The sequence below is a fragment of the Muscardinus avellanarius genome (assembly GCF_963383645.1).
Source record: "Muscardinus avellanarius genome assembly, chromosome: 1".
In the NCBI taxonomy this organism is placed as follows: Eukaryota; Metazoa; Chordata; class Mammalia; order Rodentia; family Gliridae; genus Muscardinus; species Muscardinus avellanarius.
Window position 1 is genome coordinate 31,303,665 of NC_137786.1, and position 23,558 is coordinate 31,327,222.

Below are 23,558 nucleotides of genomic sequence, written 5' to 3' on the forward strand. Positions count from 1 at the left end.
GGGAAAACAGAACCAGCTGAGATTCGGGTAATTGAAAAGCAGCGCTTTCCTGAAAGCTTTTCTACACAGTACTTTTAACAAGAGCTACCCATTTATTATGCTATGTTAATTTTTAGTAAAACTTTCTTCTAATTAGTAGGTAGGCAATGATTTCAAAGAAGTCATATTTAATGCTTACAATGTTAAGGTATTATGTTTAAAGAACTCTCCAGCCTTAGAACCTAGATTGCTAAGTATTGTAAATTATGTTAACTTTTGAAAGAGCCCCAGAGGTCTTTGAAGGAAGTGGACTAGAAAAATGCAGATTATGGTAATCATCATCATCATCATCATCATCATCATCATCATCAGAAGGTTGTTTACCAAGGAGATAAATCCAATTTTAAAGGAAATTGCTAACTTACCATGTTTTGCAAGAACAGATTCAAAAATGAATTGCTTGCAATTTAGCGGGGAATGTTAACAAGCCTGTTTTCAGCTTTACCAAGAACTTGAAAGTACAGTATATAGCATGAAATCCATTTTTATCAAAAGGGCATCTGTGAGTAAAACAAAAACATGGCTTGTTCTCTGAAACCTTTCTGGATCGCTCCAAGGTGCTGCTGATATTTAAGAAGCTGTGGGTTCATTCTGTGGAATATGATTCTTTTAAAAGGAAGTCTTCCCACAGTAAACATTTACCAGGCATCCCCTGTGAACAAAGTACAAGTGTCCAAAACTATGGAGAATGGAAAAAAGTAGGACTGGAGATTTGCTCTGGGGAGCAGGCAAATCCACTGGAGGGTGGGGTGACACGTAATACTCATGAAATAGTGAGGGCGGTTACATGGTAAGCCATGATGTGTGGCAGGAATTTGGAGAAGGGAGAAACTGACTGGTCTGTCTCACCCATAAGACTGGAAGGGTCTCGAGGGTAGACAGTGTGCCTGTTCGTCTTTCTTTCACCTCCACTCCTCTTTCTCTTTCTCCTCCCTTTCCCTCACCTATTCTTCCAAGACATAATATCAGGCTAAACCCATTAAACACAGCAGCGGATGATAATACAACCATTCTCTCCGGTCAGGACACGTGAGAGTGAAAAGAGGAGCTCTCTGGAATGGAGAGGAGCTCACCAAGTGCTGTGTGCATGGCGTGCCTGTCACTCTGCACCTCATTGTGATGTGTGATTATAATGCAGCAGAAAAAGTATATTTTATTTTATTTTTTATTTTTTAGTGGTACTGGGGTTCCTGGAAGCCCTTCTACCTCCGGGCTACACTCCCAGACCTATTTTATATTTTTGAAACAGGGTCTCTTAAGCCAGCGCGGCTGGCTTCGAACCTGCGCGATCCTCCTGTCTCCGCCTCCCAAGCACGAGGATTACAAGCGTGCGCCACCACGCCCGGCGAAAAAGTATATTTTAAAAAAAATCAGCCAATCACATGAAGTTAGGAACTATGAGGTTAGCCCATGAAACAAGTCACCCTCATAAATATTGTCTTTTCCTGGGGAGTGTCCAATGTTAGAGGAGAATGGAAACCCAGGATTCAAATGTCCACAACCTAATTAATGTAGGACTTGCAACAATCACCAAAATTAGTCGGGGGGATGTGATTATATATATATATATATATATATATATATATATATATATATACATATATATATATATATATATATATATATATATATATATAAAAAGCCAGGTGTGGTGGTGCGTGCTTGTAATCCCCATGCTTGGGAGGCTGAGACAGGAGGATCACACAGGTTCAAAGCCAGCCTCAGCTACTTAGTGAGGTTCTCAGGAACTTAGTGAGACCCTGTTTCCAAACAAAACATAAAATAGATCTGGGAGTGTAGACTGGAGGTAGAAGGCCCCTGGATTTCATCCCTAGCACCACAAAAAGATTACATATATATGCACAGTCCTAAACAAATATAATTTTATAATATATAATTTTATAAAATATATTATGTATATATAATTTTATAATATCAAATATATAATATAATTTTATAATATCAAAACTGTATGGGAGGGGATTTGATTAGGAGAAAATGTCAAAAAATCCTGCTAGGGGATCAGTTGTTAAAAAAAATGGTTAAGCCAGGCGTGGTGGTACACGCTTGTAATCTCCAAGCTTGGGAGGTGGAGACAGGAGGATAGCACAGGTTTGAAGCCAGCCTCACTGGCTTAAGAGATCCTGTTTTCAAATAAAAATATGGAATAGGTCTGGGAGTGTAGCCCAGAGAAGGGTTCCATCCCTAGTACCATACCACCAAAAAAAAAAAAAAAAAAAGTTAAGAAGCACTGATAAGTATACAGGGAAATGCCTCTATCAGAAGCCAAGAGATAACAGGAATGTGGAAGAGTAGCTGGTGTTAAGTTCATAGCACCTGAGAATATTCTCAAGGCATTTTTGCCTAGCCATGGAGTTGGCACTGTCTGAGGGTAGCACTGAGGACATGTAAGAAGCTTTGCAGACAGTGCTTGGGAAAGTGAAAGCTGCCTTTTAGAGGGCTGCAGCAGAGCATGGAAGTGTGTCCTTTCTAAAAGATCAAATACACCGGCAGGGTATTTACAGTGAATTGGGCTCCAGAAGAATCTAATGATGACTAAATCCAAATGTTTATCATATTCCATAAATGTTGTAGTTACCAAAACATTGCTCTTCTACAACCAGGTGGCTGCTGAAATCCATCAAAGGCTCATGGAAGAAGAAAAAGAGAACCAGCCAGCAGACTCCAAAGAAAAGTCTCCTCAGATGGGTCCAAATAAAAAAGTCAAAAAGGAAAAGGAGCCACCTAAGAAAAAAAAGACAGACAAAAAAGCAAAAGGTATTTAATATTGTAGCAACCAGAACCCTGGATGCTTCAGCCTCTCTTTGGCAGAAAGTGAGCCTTTAACCAGTCTTTAAGCCACTGGAATACTGTTTATTAAGTCTAAACTAGAGAGCCGGGCTCCTATGCACTGTGGTGTTAGTTGGCAGATCACACTGCAATGTCCCACCTAACCTGTTTATCCAAATCACTAGATGTATCCAAGGCAGAACAGATCTCATAAGCAGTTGTAAGCATATAAAAGGACTTCCAAGATGACACCATGGAATCTGGGAAACTTGTGTGAATGTGTCATTTGCTACAGCAACCACAGAACACGTATGTATCTGAGTTTCAGGGGAACTTGAATTCGAGTAAGTCCTCTCCTGGAACCTTCCTGCCTAAATTTTTGCCTCAGAGACATGAAGGGAAAATTAAGAAAAAGAAAACTCAGGCTGGGAGAGATCTCCAATTAACCTTAAGGACAATTCCAGCATGAGCATTACCCTCCCCTCTGAATATTTCTAACATGTACATTTTTTAGTTAACTTCAGGCAAGAAAGGAAGGGTTGGAAGCATATAAGGAAAGTGGCTTCACCCAGGCACCTGCCATTCGAAATATGCTATGACAGCCATCAAGGACACAATAGTGAAGTAAAGCTGGGCATGGTGGCACATGCTTGTAATCCCAGTACTTGGGAGGCCAAGACAGGATGATTACAGATCTGAGGGCAGTCTCAGCAAATAATGAGAGTCTCATCAACCTAGGAAGACTCTTTCAAAATAGGGTTCAGGGTGTAATATGGAGGTAGAATGCACCTGAGATCAATCCTCAATCCCCCACACACAAAATAGTGAGCTCAAAACAAAAACCAAAGCCACAGTTGCTCCCCTGTGAGAAGCTGAGTCTAGTAGCAAAGGCAGATATTTGGCCAGTCAACACTTCCCAGATGGAGGGCATTTAAGCAGACATGAAAGGAGCCAAGGGAAAGAACTGAGGTGGAGGAAGGGGTGGTTAGTGGCACTCGAAGCACAGAAAAGAGCAGTGCCTCAGTAAAGAGCCCGACCCTTTAGTCCATCTCAGATTTCCTTTTTAGAAATATGCAGCATTTGAAGACAAAGCTTTTGTGTAATGAAATCAGTGATGGAATCCAACCCTCTATAATAAATGGCACTTATGTCTTCTTCTCAAGACTTGAACCCTCAAGAAAGAATCATGGAACTAAGTAGGACTGCATAAAGTGGGCCTGCAACTAGAATCACACTGCCGTCTTCCATGGACAAATCCTCAAATACTAGCCAATTCTTATTTTCCAATTCTTCTATGTAGTTACTGAAGTACTTATAGATAACTATTAATTAAAAGATAATAAAATCAGTTACATTTTTGAAAACCATCCACATTCCAGCCATACTTTCTTAAAGTTGTCTGCTAGTCTTTCCTGGGTGGGGACCTGGGACAATCCTTTATGAAGCGACCCTTCTGCAGGTGGCTAATGTCATACACAACATTGTTAGAGTTTATTTATTTATTTATTTATTTATTTATTTATTTATTTTGGTGGTACTGGGGTTCCAGGAAACCCTTCTACCTCTGGGTTACACTCTCAGACCTATGTTTTTATTTTTTATTTGGAAACAGGGTCTCTTAAGCCAGCAAGGCTGGCTTCGAACCAGCACGATTCTCCAGTCTCTGCTTCCCACGCCTGGCGAGTTTCCTAATTTCTATCCCCAAACTCTGAATTTCACCATTACAGAATCTTCGGATTCTGTAATCATCTCTGCGCTTGCTGCATACCTTGCTTTTATGGTGCCACACAAATGGGGTGATTTTATGAGTCCGGCTGAGATGCCAGATGGAGAATCCTCAAGGAAGGATGATCAGTATTTCGCGCTGGGGAGACCAAGGCCCCTCTTTCTAAATCGCTACAGATTTATGACTGCGTGATCTGTGCCTTGTCCTTGTTTTCCCCCAGTGCAATGTCCATGCACTCCTGTGTTGGTAATTTACTCAGCATGCCCTGTTGCCCTTTCAGGTAAATCACCACCTATAGCAGAAGCCTCTCCTGTAACAGTGACAGCCGAGGAAATGGCTGAAATTGAACAGAAAAATGAACTGAAGCTCAAAATAAAGGAAGAACATCTTGCTGCCCTACAATTTGAAGGTAGCGGTGGGAGACAGCTGAGATGATGCTTTTCAGTAGAAAGTAGACCAGTAGCCAAACTGCCTGCAACAGGCTCGTGAGTCGCCTCAGACTGTGTCTGAGAGAGCACAATGCAAACAGGCTGAAGAGATAACTCTCAGTCCGTTGTTTGAATTGACTACCGGAGCTCAGGTTAACTTGTGGAGTCAGATGTTTTGGCCTCACCTAATCAGTCTTGTCTGCAGGATCTCAAAAAGAGACAGATGCCAGAAGGGATTCGAAGAGCAAGGGAAGCAATTCAAATCTCAGGATATAGTCAGACATGGTGGTAATTTTCCATACATGGGAGGCTGAGACAAGAGGATTCCAGGTTTACGGCCAGCCTCAGAAACTTAGTGAGATTCTGTTTCAAAATAAAAAGCTGGGAGTGTCGCTGAGAAGTCGAATGCCCCTGGGTTCAATATCCAGAACAAATATATATAATTTAAAATCTCAGAATACAATAAATATATATATATATATATATATTTAAAATCTCAGAATACAATAAAAAAGAAAATGTTTGAAAACAGGTGTGATTTTATAAGATTAAGTAAGAGCTACCTAAAATAAATGGTTTTATATTTTATTAAGAATAATTTAGAGCCACGCATGGTGGCGCACACTTGTAATCCCAGCATTTGGGAGGCGAAGACCAGAAGATCGGGGTTCATGGACAGCCTCAGCTACTTAGTGAGGCCCTTCACAACTCAGTGAAACACTGTTTCAAAAAATGAAAAGACTAAAAAATAGGGCTGGGGTGTAGCTCAGAGGTAGAATGCCCCTGGGTTCCATCCCCAGTACTGCAAAAAAAAAAAAAAAAAAAGAATAATTCAGGTCTTCCTAATTAGACCAAAGGCTAACAGGCCTTGAAAGTGAGTTTCTAGAAACAGAGGCCATAAAGTAGCCTGGGACGCATCTCCAGTGTTCAAAGGCCTCTTCCCTACATAGCAGTACCTGCAAGGCATATTCTCCTGTGGCTCTTCTCATTGTCTTATATGCAATTCAAACTGGCCTTTGAAATACCAGGAAATTGAACAAAAACAGCCTATGGGAAGGAACTACAGCCAAGGTACTAGATAACAAAAACCATAAAAGTGCAGAGTTGGGTAAGCCAGGACACCGTTACCTACTGAAGAACCATGAACTGTCAAGTTCATGCTTTTCACCTCTTACTTTTCTCCTTATGTCTCCCCTCTCCCCCAGTTCCTAGCCCACTACCACCCACATCTGTAATCCGACAGTAAAATCAGAAGTACACTGAACAGAGGGAGACCCGAGGCATTAGGAGAATCAGGACACACACACACACACCACACACACACACACACACACACACACACACACACACACACACCTTTGCCACCTTCACATCTGATTGCAGTGGTTTCCAGTATGCTTTATCCCTCAGGTCATTCAATACATGTTCTTAGTGTGGGCAAACTCATTCATTCACATAATAAAAGCTAATTTGAGTTTCTTCTATATGCCAAGTCCTGTAGTAGTTGCTGGAGAAACATATATATATACACACAAACAGAACAAACACAAAGTAAAACTCAGTCCAGTGCAAGAAAGAAGTAATCACTTACAATATGTTGTGATGTTGGAGACAGGCATCAGGACAGTGGGAGCAAAGGAGTGTCCAAAAATATATTCCCGGAGGGGCGCATGTGTGAGCTGAGCTGCAGATAGAGAAGAGTGACCAGGACACAAACTGGGGTGGGAATGAGAGACGGCGCCAAGGCAGAGAGGGGTGAGGAGCGTAGTAAGTGACGTGCAGCAAGTAGCAAGGAGAACAGGAGTATGAGGTGTGTTCTGGGAAGGAATGACTTGGAGGATGAAAGGCCAGACCATGAAGCATCAGATGGGTCCTGCCAAAAACCTTAGATGCTTTTCCTGGTGGCAACTGGGAGTTAAGGAAAGATTCCAAGCAGAAGAGGGACTGTGATCACATGTGCAGGGAGACATTATTCATATTATTGTCTGGATAGTGTAGAAGGGGATTTCAAATTGATGTGGGAAAAGGAAGTTTAGGAAGAGCAGGGTTGAAACTATTGCAAAAGTTTTAGTGAGAAAAAATCAGCACTAAACCAGCAACCAAATGCAAAGAATAAAGATTGGAAAGATATTTTGGAGGTAAAATCCAGATTTTATAATATGTCAGGAACAGCAATAGGCCCAGCGACACTTAAATTTTGCCCTGGTTTTAGCAATACTGAAATACAACAATAACACCACCCCTAAGATTCTTCAGTAGGAAGAGAATAAGTAAGACACACACACACACACACACACACACACACACACACACACACACACTTTGAAATTTGAAAATCATCTATGTGTGTTTTCCTATTCTATTGACCAAATGGTGCATTGCTATAAACTGCAATAAGTGTTAGGTTCAACTACAGCTTTGGTTTAGATAATTTCTCAAATGACCCTAACTACCTATTGCATTCGCGTCTTTTTTGTACTTTTATCGGTGTATTGTAATTATACATCCTAGTGAGATTCAAAATGGTACTAACATCCAGGTACAGAGCACTTGGCGTATTTCTCTCAGGAGCCCACCCTGTTCTCCCTTCCTCCCTGTACAGGTTAGTAAGATTGAACTGCTTCCTTCATCAGTTCTCCTCCTTCCCCTGCCCACTTCCTCCCTCAGTCCCCTTACACTATTCTATTGGTCTCTCTCCTCATTTAACCGAAGTCCCTTTTGTTTCCTGTTTCCTCTCTAGCTTCCATATATAGCAGAAAACATTCAATCCTTGCTTCTCTGACTCTGGCTGATCTCCCTTAGTATAATAAGTCTCCACTTACCTTTGCTTCCTAAGGAGATGAGTAAGAAATCACTTTTCTTCATTTGTACGTGTGTACAGACCCAAAGCCTCACAAACCAAAGCATGATTGGTTTGAAAGTGAATTTGGTTCATCAGAACGTATAATACATGAAAAAAATCCTTATTTCTCTTTTTAAATAGAGATCGCCACACAGTTTCGACTTGAATTGATAAAGGCAAAAGCATTGTCTGTCCTTGAAGATTTAGTAACAAAGGTGGTCGATGTCTATAAATTAATGGAAAAATGGCTGGGTGCGAGGTTTTTGAATGAGATGGCCAGGTAAAGTACTGTATGACTTTTTAAAATACTTTTTTTTAATTCTGGATCCCCAAAATAGACAAGGATTTTTAAGTTGCTTACAAATTTAAATTACTTTTACAAATGCAAATTTTGATCTTTATAAAATTATGCACTTAAACACATGAAGTGCACTTTAGTACGACATTTGTATTACCTCTTTTCAAACAGTAAATCATGTATTAAAGGTTTTCATTGCGATAATCAGTTTCACATGTTATCTATGGGTTCAGTTTTCATATTGCAGTGGGAACCTTAGTTTACAAGGTTAGATTATAGATCAATTTTAAATATTTTTCAGAGGTAAAAAAAAAAATGCTTCACATTTTTTCCAGCATTAGGCCTGTTATCAGTCAAAGTCAACTGGTAGAAGATTAAGAAGTCACTCACTGGCATGCTTTACCAGTTAGGCTGATTCCCGAGCAAACACAAGACTCACTTCTACTTTTCTATTGAGTTCCAAGGGCTTCCCAGAATCTCATGGCGAGTAAAAGCTATTGCATCTCATCCTCTTCTGTCTCCCCTAAAAAGCATAAAAAGGTGTCTCAGCAGAGTAGGAAGGCCTTTATCTGAGAGTCAGGAGACTTGATTGTTCAGGACACCAAGAGCCCCACATTTTCCACAAACTACTAGTACACCTGCTTGCCTTAGGCCTCAACAGCTTCACCTATGAAAAGCCCCAGCCAAAGTGCTGCGTGTGTGTATGTCCCTACCACTATGAGCTGCATTATGATGTGAGACTATAATGCACCAATAAAAGTATTTTCTTTAAATCCAACAAGGCAATTTCAGTGGCTCAACTAGTTTCTGTAATTCACTACAGTTTGCAAGGAACATTTACTAAAAACGTAGAGGTTACTGGGTAAATAGGATTCAAATAGCAAGTACTCTTCAGAAACAGCAATTGCCACCTAAAGAACAGTTTTTATGATTTGTTTTCTCAGTCTTTGTTTCATAATGAAAGTCCTACTGTAAAATCTTCATCTTAGTTATTTAGAACTGTCACTCTGTAGGAAAATAAGAAAGTTTTTAAGAAGATGCAAACACACCTATTTCAGTCTGACAATCTTCCAGCAGTAATGCTTAACGTAACCTTATTCCAGGACAGCAAAGTCGCTTATTACTATGAGCCTCACAAAGCAGTGGTATTTAGTTCTGCTCTCTGCCTTCCACTTACAAATGAAAGCAATCGTCTTTATTCTTATGATTCGTGGCTTCTATCCATGTAGCCATCCAGGGTAAATGCACATTATTTTTATCCCATATACTAATGGTTCTTATGCTTCTCAGATTTCTGTTGTATATCTCTGCCCTCTGAATCTATGTATGTTGTCATTTGTTGTGGCTGCAGGAAATGATGAAGTTAAAAACCTAAACATGTGGAGAGAGAGAGAGAGAGAGAGAGACAGAGAGAGGAGAGAACCTTGCTCTTTATTTACTGTCATTTTTTTTCCCTTCCATTCTTTTTTTTTTTTTTTTTTTTTTTTTTTTTTTTTTTTTTTTGCGGTACTAGACATGGAACCCAGGAGAAGTGTACCTTCCAGCTACACCTCCAGCCCTATGTTTTAGTCCTTTTTTTCTAAAACAGGATCTCACTGCGTTGCAAAGGGCCTCGCTAAGTAGCTGAGGCTGTCCTTGAACCGCGACCCTCTGGTCTCAGCCTCCAGAATACTGACCAGGATTACAAGCATGCACCACCACGCCCAGCTCCCTTCCATTCTAGAGGTTACTCTTAGTGACCTTCCACTTCCACTAGGTGGCGCACACCTGTTTGCTTTCCCGGTTCTGGTTGGGTCTCAGCCTACACATGCAGACTCTTCACTCATCTAAATGCAGTGGCTACCACTGCCCTCTCTTCTGTTCTCCAGCACAGAAACCCTGCAAAGCACCAACTAATTCCCTAATCCAGACTACCTGGATGCTCACAAAGGCAGCATTCTGGAGCTGGACTCAAGGGCATCTTTTGAAACAGCAACTAATAGCATTTAAATTTTCAGGATATTTTGATGCTCCTAATTATATAAAACTGGTTAAATATACATTTTCTTGTAATGTTTTTATTATAAAATATAAACAAGATACTTTCTTCAATGCAGTGGTATTGCACTGATACATGCATAAAACCTCTATGAACTTAGCCTTTAATTTGGCCATTAGCTTTATTCCCAGTACAGTTTAGGTTTATGTGATTTCACATTAATTGCCATAATAACAGAGTGATGAATCATTGGCTTCATTACAAAAACGAGAAATTCAGAGAGCTCAAGGACTTGCCCAGGACCCATGGCTACAGCGTGTGTCCTAGATGAAAACTCTCATCCCAATGCTTTCTACTGCACCATCTGGCCCCTATCAATAGATGTTTATGGACACATGGTCTAGCTAGGACCTGTTCACTCTTTGTGGAAAAGCAACACAACTTCAATGGGGTTTTCGCACTGGAGGGCATCCTGGCAAGTGTGTCTTAGATAACATCAACTCCTTGACATAAAGCTAGAGAAAGCCACTTTCCAGATATATGTTATCAAATTTGATTTACTTTACAATTTATTAAAATGCCTAATAAGTGCATTGTTCTAGCAGTCATATTTTACATTATAATCTACCATAACAGTTTATTCTAGTTCATACTTAGAATGAAATCTAAGCCTTTCCCACAATCTTGCATACATAGCAAAATACATTCCAATACTAATAAAACATAGTGGATTATCTTTTTGTTCAGTTTTGTACAAAATGTGTAACCATTAGCTGTGTAATGAGCATATATTTTATTTCTAATCTATATTTGTTTATGCCCTGCCTTTTTCTCAAAACAGACTTGAGGAGAAATTGAAATATTTGAACATGCAGATTAAATTGTCTAACCTAAATATATAATGTGTGTCTTACAAGCAAATGCTATTAATCTAAATTATCTCTAATGGAGATAACCCTATTCATTTTATTACTTTCAGCGTAGAAAAATTAACTGACATAGCTCGCTATCACATTGAAACAGCTACAAAGATTCAGAATGAGCTTTATCTAAATCAAGAAGACTTCTTTATTAATGGAGACATAAAAGTCTTCCCAGATCCTCCCCCACCAGTGCGCCCTCCACCTGTAGAAAAGGAAGAAGACGGCACCCTGACGATTGAGCAGCTTGACAGTCTTCGAGATCAGTTCTTAGATATGGCGCCTAAAGGTAGGAAAACTAATTGTCATGAAAAGATCACACATACACACACACACACACACACACACACACACACACACACACACACACGATCAAGGTGTACCACAATAGCTGTCACTTGCCTTCAAGTAAAATCAGCTCCAGTGGATCGCATGACACCATAACAAGACCTCGCTCTGCTGCTCTGTACAACTGATCCAGCAGATCAGAAATAAACGTGCAGGAGAATTGCAGTGACTAATACCAAAGCGGGGTGCTTATCCTCTGTTCCTGGGGATTTTCCTCTCCTCTCTTCCCCCTTTCTTGCAGGAGAATTGGTAAATTTGGCTACTACCCAATGCGGCAGTTGGAAGACGCTTTGTGAACACTTCTAGTTTAGTTTTTGTACTGGGATTATGACTTTGTATTTCTGTCTATCTGTGAAAGGAAACTAGGGAGGAGAGGATATTCCTTTTATATTTGCCTTTTTTCTCAATGCTTCATAGATCACAAGTAGAACTAAATAAGATATTAACAAATATTTGGCTAATCCACTCAAGCTGTTAACAGATATCTGTTCAATTCATTCATACCTTCATTCACATGTGTGTATATAATATTTTCTGCACAGAATTTCTTTTTGTGGTGCTGGGGATGGAACCCAGGGGCATTTTACCTCTGCGCTACACCCCCACCCCTAGTTTTTATTCTTTATTTTGAAACAGGGTCTCACTGAGTTGCAGAGGGCCGAAGTAGCTGAGGCTGTCCTTGAACCTCTCAGCCTCCCAAATGCTGGGATTACAAGTGCACCATGCCTGGCACTGCACACAAATTCTTTAATCCCTTTGCATTTTATCATCCTGGTTCTATGGCTTCTGCACAGGCTTTTTAGAGTCAGTCTTTTCCTACCTCCAGATATTTTTTTTTTCAAGGAGTTCCATCAACTGAAGCTCTAAGATTGTTGTCTCTACATTTTAGGACCTAATCCTGAGTCACAGAGCAGTTGAAACTTTTGCCCATGGTCATATATCATTCAGAACTCCTCAAGATAAAAGTTCTTGCCCCTTCTCATTGAACTAAGTTGCACTCTGCAAACAACTTCGTTTATATTTTATTTTCCAATATATCCTACTTATTGGGAAAGCATCACTTTTCCCTAGAGAATAGTGAATGGGCTTTTAGATTATACAATTTTACTTTTGAAAACTTAGTCCAGTATTTCCAGAAAATCCCATCAGATTCCATTGTTAGAAGGATTGTGACTTTAAGTTCACTGCTTCCTTTCCAAGCCCAGCTGGTAAAAAGTTGCAGCTGTGGGGTCAGGGAGTGTCAGCTCACTCAATTAGCTTGAGCAGACTTTATACCTCCAATGTATAAACACACTCCTGACAAGTATGGATGGACTCCCACAGGTAGGCAACATTGGGCCTGAAGGAAATATGGCCATCTACAGATACAAAAATCCCACCTTTCAAACGCCAGCCCATGCCATCTGCCCTCAGCCAGGCAAAACCAGCCTCTTATCCATTGTGTGAAGTTCACAGTTCTTTTTTATTACATATTTCTTTCTTGGAGTGGCCACTTGCTCTTCATTTTATCTATGCTACTTTTTGCATATAAAATAAAAAGATATCTGTTAAAAGATTCTAGAATGCAAAATATAATTTGAGTTAGTCCTACACTGTGGTGACAGTGAGAAAATTGTCCAATTAGGAGATAAAAACTAAAAGCATTTGAGTGCCTCTGAGTAGATGGAAATAGATTTTGAAAATTATCAGCCTCTCATAATCCCTTTAGGAAGGGTTCCTAGGATTAATGGCGATCCTCATGATGTACTCTGGGTTCCAACCTCAAAACCAGAGCTTGCATTTCAGCTAAAAGCTTAAAAATAAACAAATTGCAGCTATAACTTGAGACGTGTGTATCTTAAAAGGTGAACTTTAAAAACCTTTTGGATTAAAATATGTCAACAGAAAGCATTTATCTGCAGAATATGGACAGTTTTTATACTATGGAATAAAAAGAGAATGAGAGAAGGAAGAAAGGAGGGAGGAAAGGAAGTAGTTAAAATTTTTAAAAGAAGTAAAATGAAAACCACTCGCCCTAAAGATCTTGAAATGGCAAAGAAGAAAATATAAATTTTTTAGTTTTTCCTGGGACAGAAGGGGAACTTTATTAAAGTGTGCAAGAATGCAACATAGAAGAGTCTGTGCCTGACATCGGAAATGTCAGTAGCCAATAGCGAAGATGGTCATGATGGAGGGAGAACTGAAAGAAGTAAAAAGTGATTTGGTCACAAGAGTCCAGAGAATACTTATATTTAGCTGTTAGAAAACAGGTAGCAATGAGGCCTGAGTTGGGGAGGATGGAGGTTGAGAGAAAAGTCAAGAGACAGCTCAGTGTTTCCTTCCACAGCCCTGTGAGCTGTGGCCAGCTGGAAGAGAGGCGTTCTCTGAGGTGCTCCTGCACCACTAGGTGCAGAACTGATCTAAATGGCAGGAACCCCTGTTGTTAAGACAGAGCTTAGATATTCTGGGTTTTTTGTTGTTCCAAATGAATTTAAGGACTGATTTTTCTATGCCTGTAAGGAATGATCTTGGTAATTTAATGGATATTGTGTTGAATCTGTAGATCACTTTTAGAAATATGGTCATTTTGATGATATTTATTCTGCCTATCAATGAACATAGAAGATCTTTCTATCTTCTAAGGTCTTCTTTGATATTGTCTTTCAATGTTTTATCATGTTCTTTGTAAGGTCTTTTATATCCTTGGTTAAGTTTATTCCTAAGTATTTTATTTTTTGTGTGTGGGATATCCTAAGTGGAAGTGCTTTCTGGATTTCTTTTTCAGTGGATTTATGGTTGTTATACAGAAAAGCTTTTGATTTTTCAAGATTGATTTTGTATCCAGACACTATGCTGAATTTGTTGATCAGTTATATAAGCCTTTTGGTTGAGTTTGTTGGGTCTTCTAAGTATAGTATCATGTCATCTACAAATAGTGAATGTTTGAGTTCTATTTGTGGTCCTTGATTTCCTTGCCTTGCCTTATTGCTCTGGCTAGAGTCTCAAGTACTATATTGAAAAGAAGTGGAGATAATGGTCATTCTTGTCTTGTTCCTGTTTTAAGGTGAATTCTTGCAGTTTTTCCCCTTTAACATGATGTTGACTCTAGGCCTATTGTAGATTGCCTTTATGATGTTGAGGTATGTTCCTTCTCTTTGATTCTTTACAGTGCTATTAGCATAAATGGATGTTGGATTTTGTCAAATAATTTTTCAGTGTCTATTGAAATGATCATGTGATTTTTGTCTTTGGTTCTGTTTATATGATAAATTACATAGATTGATTTTCATATGTTGAACCAGCCTTGCATCACTGGGATGAAACCTACCTGGTCATGGTGTATGATTTTCTTGATATGGTTTTGAATGTGTATTTCTAGTATTTTGTTTAGCAATTTTGCATCCAAGTTCATCATATATATAGGCCTGTCATTTTTCTTCCTTGAGCTGTCTTTATTGGTTTTGGAATTAATGTGATGTTAGCTTCATAGAATGTATTTGGGAGAATCCCGTTTTTTCCTATTTCACAAAATAGATTGAAGAGTATCAGGATTAGTTCTTCTATAAAGGTTTTATAAAATTCATTTGGGAAACTATCTGATCTTGGTCTTTCCTGTGATGGTAAACTCTTTATTGCTGTTTCATCTCTTTGATTGCTGTTGGTTGATTTAAATTTTCTATATTTTCTAGACTCCATTTAGGAAGGTTGTATTTATCTAGAAAGTTGTCAATTTCCTCCAAATTTTCCATTTTGTTGGAGTATAGATTTGTAAAGTAGTTTCTGATAATCCTCTGAATTTTGACACTGTCAGTATTGATGTATCCTTTTTTATCTCCTCTTATCTTCATAATTTGGTTAATTCCTTCTTTTTTTGGTTAGGTGGCTAGTGGTTTATCTAATGCAGAATAAATATCAATACTTGATTTTAAACTATACTACAAAGCCATTGTAATAAAAACAGCATGGTACTGGCACAAAGACAGATATGTAGACCAATGGAGCAGAATAGAAGACTCAGAAACAAATCCACACACAACCAATTGATTTTTGACAAAGGGATCAAAAACATACACAGGAAAAAAAAGATATCCTGTTCAACAAATGGTGTTGGCAAAACTGGTTAACCATATGCAGAAAAATGGAAATTAATTCCACTTTCTCACCCTGCACAAGAGTCAATTCAAGATGGATCAAAGACTTGGAAATTAAATTAGATCAGAGACCTTGAGGTTCCTTGAAGAGGGCACAGGTCCACCACTGCAACACATAGGCACAGGTAAAAACTTTATCAACAATACCCCCAAAAAGGCATAAGAAACTAAAAGGCAAATCAATACATTGGATTGCATTAAACTGAAGAGCTTCTGTACAGCAAAGAAAACTGTCAAGAACCTCAATCGAGAGCCAACAGAATGGGAGAAGATTTTTGCCAACTCATCCTATGATAGAGGACTAATATCTAGAATATACAGAGAACTCAAGAAACTCAACACTAAGAAAACAAATAACCCAATCAAAAAATGGGCAAGTAAATTAAATAGACACTCCAGGAAAGAAGAAATTCAAATGGCCAGTAAATGCATGGACAAAATGCTCAACATTATTAGCAATCAGAGAGATGGAAATCAAAACTACCCTGAGGTTTCATCTAACTCCAACTAGAATGGCCATCGTTCAAAACACAAACAACAACAAATGCTGGCGAAGATGTGGAGAGGTGGGAACTCTAAAACAGTGTTGGTAGGATTGCAAATTAGTGCAGGTACTTTGGAAAACAGTATGGAGGATCCTCAGAAAAATGGGAATGAACTTACCATATGATCCAACAATACCACTTTTGGGTACCTACCCAAAAGAATGAAAACCAAACTACCAAACTAATGCATGTGTATCTATGTTCTTCATTGCACAATTCACCATTGCCAAGATGTCCATCAACAGATTAATGGATTACAAAACTATGGGATATGTACACAATGTAATTTTACTCAGCCATAAAGAAAAACACAATTGAAGCATTTACAGGGAAATGGATGGAACTGGAGGACATGTTAAGTGAAAGTAGTCACAAAAAGTATGAAATCAGATGCTCTCCCTTATATGCAAAAGCTAGGGAGAAATGTATCAAAGGAGGAATGCTAAAGAAAGAAGAAGATTCTACAGATGAGCAAATAAGGTGACCTGAGAGGATGAGAGGGGGGAAGAGGGAAATTCTCTAATGCACATGATGTACTTTAACAATCGTATCAAAGTCAATCACTAATTCAAACATGAGAAGAAAGGAAGGGGAGGAAATGGGGCAGGAATTGGGTAAGGGCTAATTGGGTGATGCGTGCATGTATATCTCTACCATCTTATATCCCATTGAGATGTATGACTACAATGGACCAATAAAAAATTAAAATTAAAAAAAATGTTAAAAGATAAATGAAGCTATATATAAAACTGACATTAGAGATAAAGGTTTTTTAAACATAAAAAAGACCGAACTTAGAAAAATGCATCATGCTATAGATTGGGGGTGTTGATGATCTGAAGTGAGTCATGGTCTAGGAACAAACAGTTTAACCTCTTTTTGTTATTACCTCCATTAATATACTTGGAAAATAATATATTGGGCATAATAACCATAAAAGATGCCAAAATATAAAAAAAGCATGAGAACCTTGAAAATATAAGAATTAGGAATAGAAAAGAAACAACAGAAATCATGAATACTGACCTACAAGAAATGCAAGAAGGAGAATTCTGAGTCCTGATCTATAATATGATGAAAAGCCTCAAATCATGCATACAGGAAATGAAAGAGGAAATGGAAACACTAAGAAAGAACCAGACGTCTGGAATAAAATGAAAGAGTCAATAAATGAAATGAAGACAGCAATAGAAAGAAATTCTGGAAGATTAGATGAAGTGGAAAATAGAATATCATTGTTAGAAGACAGCTCATTCAAAACGGAAAGCATAGTCATTGGCATACAGAAGTCATTACAGCAACAAAACATAAAATCCAACAACTGTGGGACAATATGAAACATCCTAATTTACGAATAAAAGGCGTTGAAGAAGGAATAAAGGTACAGACCAAAGGCATTCATAATCTCTTCAGAGAAATAATTTCAAATAATTTTCCAAACATGGAAAGAGACATGGACTTACAAGTTCAGGAGACATACAGAGCATCAGTAAGACAGATCAAAGAAGGACCTCCCCATGTCATGTAATAATCAAAATGACCAACATAGAGGCTAAGGAAAGAATCTTAAAAGCAGTGAGAACAAAAGAACAGGTGACATTTATGGGCAAAACAATAAAAATTACCCCAGATTATACAAGCCAAGTCATGAATGCCTGGAGAGACTATTATGATATAATCCAGACCCTGGAAGAAAACAACTTCCAATCAAAACTGATTTATCAAGAAAAATTGTTGTTCAAAATTAATGAAGAATTAAAAGTGTTTTAAGATAAACAGAATCTCAACAAATTCATGAATTCAAAGCCAACACTAGAGAAAAATGATTAAAGAAATAAACCATAAAGAAGAAAAAAGAAGCAAGTTACAGAACCAGAGAAGAGATGAAGTTGATCAGTGGGGCATCTAAGTAAAGAAGAAATAACAGGATACCAAACAGAAGTTAGAACACAAAATGACCTGAAACAAAAAGTCATATTTCAATAACTCTGAATGTCAAAGGACTTAATTCACCAATCAAAAGACATAGACTAGCAATGTGGATTAAAAAACATAATCCAAATATATGCAGTAGTTGAACTTAGTTTCAGCTACTGAGATGTGCTGTCGCCATTTTGAATCTCTCCCTGAGTGCTCTTTTTAATTGATACATAGTAATTGTACACATTTATGGGGTACAGTGTGATATTTTAATACAAGTACATGATGCGTAATGATACAATTGGATAGTTAGCATTTCCATCACTTAACTATTATTTCCTGCATACCCATTTGTTTTTTAAATGAAGACTTGTATTATCCTTGTATTATCCTTGCAAGAATTAGAAAACAATCTTTTATGATGCCTTCTATCTCAAATGACAACCTGAGTTGAAGCAAAAAACATATTGGAATATGATGCAGAAAGAGTTTTATTCCTAGGAAAAAAGCATACATCCTAGTATATAATAATCATTGCATATAATAATGATAATAATTATTGTTACTAGGCCCACACTAAGATTTTTAAGCAAATCGATAAGAAGTGTTGATGTTATTAAATTATTGTTACAACTTTTAATTATGCCACACAAATTAAATTATTCTATGAAAGAGTAGTCTTTGATTAACACAAGTGACTTAATACTTTAAATACAAATAGCTAGTATGAGGATATAAAAGGAAAGAACTAAAGCTTAAGGAGCTTTCTGACAAGTATTGGTTAACCCACTTGAAAATAGACATTTTCATTAAAATGCCTCTTACTAAAACTAATGCAGAATTTTAAATGCATCAGGTACTGTAATTCTTATATTTTAATAAACTGTATACCATAATGTTAATATTTAACATTTCTTTTCTGGTCAAATTCTGCCACTTGTGATGTTTTTAAATTTTATTTATTTATTTATTTATTTATTTATTTATTTATTCATTTATTTATTTATGGACTGAGCCCAGGGGCATTCTACCTCCCAGCCACACTGCTCATCCTATTTAATTTTTATTTTGAAATAAACCTGCAATCCTCCTGTCTCAGCCATCCAAGTACTGGGATTACAGTCATGTGCTTGGATTCTTAATTTCCTTCAATAAAGTATAAAGCATATAACACACTATTTATTGATGTGTTTGCTAAAAATATGTTAGAAAAATGACTTTATGAATGATGCAAACAAGATCATGCAAAATGCAATGAAACAATTAATCATGCTTGCATATTTCCTGCTGCCCAGCAAAGATCCAGCAACATTTTAGAACCATAAGATCATCTTGGGTAAGAGACAGCCCATCAATCAGCTATCCGTTCTTTGCATAGGCCATCCCAGGAATCAATGTGAACATACACTTAGCAGAATGAGATAGAGTGAATACCTTCTGAGTAGCCAACTTGGTGTGGTCACTCTGAGCCAGCTCAAGGCTAGCATTTCCCACGCATCAATTCATTTCTTATCCACTTCAAACTATGCTGGCTGGGGTCAGGCAGCTCTTTCTCATGGCCACTTCTTGTCAAATGACTGTCATCTGCTCTTGGACAATTTATTTTATCCCTCTCTGCCTTAAATCTTCATCTGTACACTGATAGTAAATAAGTAAATATTTAATTCAGAGAGTTGTTCTGAAGATTAAAATAATATATTTAAAGTGATAAGGGTATAGCATATAGAATGTGCAATTTTAATAGAAGCTACTATGATTTAATTATGTAATGATAATATTGTCATTAGTACATACTATGTAAAATTTTATAATATTGATACAAATTATTCTTACTATTATCTAAAATGTTATTTTGTTGTCTTTAGATGCAAAATACCCTAATAAGCACTTGCAGTACTATCTCAGAGTGCTTCTCCCAAAAAAATTATGTGCCTGGTATAATTAATCCAGGAAGTAATGTTGCTCCCTAGAAATTACAAAAATATAAAACAAAAACACTCGTTTCATGCATTGCAATAAGCTCTGGGTAGGTACAGTTCGTCTCTAAACATGAAATGCCAAGCATATCAGGAAGACAGCCTTTCTCCAACAGAAGCAATTTGTAATCTATTGAAACTAGAACACTTTAACAGCATTCCCCTGTCCCCACTTATATCATAAGAACTCTTTTATTCTCCTGAGCTCACCAGTACTCCATGTAATACCTGTAGAAATTCGATTCATAGCTATTTTGGCTTCTGCTGAAGAACAATCTGGAGAGAGCACAGTCCAGCAAATTCTGTATCTTCTCTCCTTCTTCAAGAGAGATAGCATTTAGGTATTCAAGCCTGGGACATTGCCTTACAATCTGACAAGGACCCCTTCTTTGAACTCTACTTGGAGACCCTTCAATTTAAAGACTGGTCTCAGAGACAGAGAGCACACATCCAGACCTCTAGGCTGCAGTGGCTGAGCTGGATCATTCAGGTCATTACTTTGACAGGTCAAAAGAAGAAATTTCCCCTGCTGCCTTTATGGGCAGCACAGCAATCATCCCAGTGGAGGCTTTGACATTGAACCTTCCAGGAAAAGAAGCAGGAGAAGGGCGTCGCCAGGAAAGAAAGAGATGGCGCAGAGATGGAGATTCTGAGGTTGCCTGCCTCACACAGACTACCTGAGACAAAGGGCAGTAGGTAAGACCACAAAGAGCTTGTGGTCAGTTGTGGAGTCTCCAGTGGGTTGCAGAGGGCATTAAGGAGAGGATTTTCAAAGGCACTTAGAGCCAGCTGACCTGGAGAAGGGCTTAGAGGGGACAGAGTATGTCTGAGACGTGGAAGATGCTTTTGTCTCTCTACAAAGCCTCAAGTGGCTAAGAGAAGGAATAACGGCACCGGGGTATTTGTCTGAAAGGAGGAAAATTCTGTGCACTTTTTCAGAATTAATGTCTCTGAGAAAAATATAAAAATTTGCTACTTTATATTTGCAGTTAAGTTTTTGTTTTAAAAATTGCTTAAATTAGTCTAACATTTTCCTAAATCAAGAATACAGGAAATTTCTTTAAAAATAGATGGTACAGAGGCATGATATAGTTGATATCTCACCATGTGACAAAATCTAGGGATTGCAACAAGAAGAGTATAGGCTGTGACTCCTCTGGTTTTCTCAGTGGTGAACTCCCTTCACTAGATCTGATTCAGATCACACAAAAAATGCAGCAAAGACTCTAGCTGCCTTTAGACCCAATAAAACTATCTATCAGCAGAATTGCAAATGCTTTTTCAAGATGAAACATGTTCTCATGAAGCCAGAGAACTTCCATTCTCTAGGAAATCAAAGTATATGCTCAGCATTCAACATCTTCTGGAAAATCTGCCCACAAAACTAAAAACATGTAAGTTAGTTAAATCAGTACTGAAAATAAAGGCCCTTTCCTTTGAAAAGACACTTACTTTTTACCCATTCATTTGTGTATATAACATTTGTGTGTATACAGCAGATACCAGGCATGCATGGCCAGTATGAAAGACTGACAAATAACCCAATGTTTAGGTAAGAAACTGAAGACAGTAGCTGTCAACTTCATGGAGACTAATTATAAACGAAATAGAGAAATATTTTAATTTTGAAAAAAATAAGGACCTTTTAAACAACTGCAAAAAAGACTGATGAAAAAGCAAAACTAAGTTAGATGCAAATAAGGTCTGAGAGGCAGAGGCAGATTAACCAATGTCAAAGGCTTTAAAAGAGGTTAAGAGATGAGATTGTGATAATTGATTAGGACAGGAGATTTTCTAAAAAACATTTACCAAGTGTTTATCAATCAATTAGACATGGTAGAGCAAAAAAGAAGAGTTTATGATCTAGTTGAGGAGTCAAAGCCTAACACCATAACGTATTGGGAAAGAAGAAGGAAGGAAGGAAGGAAGGAAGGAAGGAAGGAAGGAAGGAAGGAAGGCAGGCAGGCAGGCAGGCAAGCAGGCAGCCCGCCCGGCCTCTGACAGTATATGTCAGCATGAGATATTTTAATATATTACATAAATGCACATTCAGTTTTTCATTATATGATAAAATAGGATAATATACAAAAGGTCCCTAACTTATAATTAAAGGTCTCTAACTTAAAATTTTTAACTTTACAGTCATGCAGTAGAAACTGAACTTTAACTTCTGAATTGGGCTCTTTTCTCATGCAACAATGACAATGGAAAACAACTGATAATCTGCAGTGTGACTGAGCTAAGAAGTTGAGTAGATTAGGTGGAATAAATGCATTGTTTTTTCTTACAATATTTTCTGTTTATAATGGGTTTATTGGAACATAATCCCATCATAAACACAAGAGGATCTATAATCTAATGACCAATAGGGTCAAAGAAAAGGGACATATTTTTGTAGTCTAAGCTCTCTACCCTTTGGAAGAAACTGGTATTTGATGACTTTGCTTTGTGTAACTTTTGTCATTTTATCCGTAAAATTTATGTCTGTCATATATGTGTTAAAAAAATAGACTTTTGGAGAACAGTAAACAATGCAGCATTATACATAGCTTCTTTATTCCCAACCACCTGGGAAGAGTCTCACAGCCTGACACCTTTGTTGTAAATTAACGAGGTTTCTGTACCATTTCGCATTATGAAAAGGAGATTATAGCCAAAAGCAGTATCTCCCTTCAGCACAGAGAAGTGGATTCTAGAGTGAAGTGATCATAGCACTCTCTTTCCTGTCCAAGAAACCCATAACAAAGAAGTTTAAAAACATAAGGGCTGTGACATAGTTCTACCTACAAGTGAATCCCAGCTCTACCACCTATGATCACTGCAGCACTGGCCCAAAGTAAACCTTTCTGTGCCCTACTGTTCTTATCCACAAAATGAGGATGTTAACAATTGATTCATTTCTTTAACTACAAAATTGGGGTAAGGAATTGCAAAGATCTTCGAAGTGATATAAAGTAGTTAAAACACCTAAAAGAACACCTGGTAAGTAATAAGCATTCAGTACAATGTTTCCAGAAATAATGACCAAGCATGGGGTCAGAGAGTAAATAGAACTTAATGAGGATGGATGAGAGCAGGCATTGGAATGACTTAAAATAACATCACGGGGTTGTTTTAAAGACAGGGATCATCTGGATGATGTGAGTCGAGTCATTGAAAAGCACAAAAGGCCACCGAAACTTGAACGCTACCTTCCAAGGAGGACCAATCAATTTTTGAAAATTTGGCTCAAAAAATACCCTTGGCTCGTATATGACGAGTTGTTAAATCTTATGTTCTGCGCCCTGTGTCGCAAGCATGGAGTGAAGTCAGGGGGAAGCCAAGTGAGTTTCTTTTACGGCACTGACAATTTTAGGACCGAGTTCCTCAACGCCCACCATCTCAGTGAGGCTCACGCCAAGGCTTCCTTAATGGAAGCAACCAGCGGTTCTCCGGTGGACAGAGCCTCCACTGAGCTAATGGTGAAAACCATGAGCAAAGTGACCCTCGGGAGAATCGAGAACTTGTTCAGATCCTGCCATGCCATCGCCAAGACTGGACGTCCCCTCAAAGATTTTGTTTGGATGTGCAAGTTGGATGATATGAAGGGCGTTGACATTGGCCCAGTCTTCAGAACTA

The 23,558-nt window shown here is 38.1% G+C and overlaps 1 protein-coding gene across 1 annotated transcript in view; it reads left to right on the top strand.

Annotated features, from left to right (window-relative positions):
• The window catches only part of SPEF2 (sperm flagellar 2), a gene marked incomplete at both ends in the record, with an annotated part of 204,416 nt that overhangs the window by 144,958 nt on the left and 35,900 nt on the right, over window positions 1-23,558 (top strand). Inside the window, 4 exons of the mRNA XM_080719700.1 lie at window positions 2,664-2,817; window positions 4,836-4,964; window positions 7,967-8,105; window positions 11,081-11,310. Coding sequence (XP_080575826.1) covers window positions 2,664-2,817; window positions 4,836-4,964; window positions 7,967-8,105; window positions 11,081-11,310 — 652 coding nt within the window. The remainder of the gene's footprint in view (window positions 1-2,663; window positions 2,818-4,835; window positions 4,965-7,966; window positions 8,106-11,080; window positions 11,311-23,558) is intronic.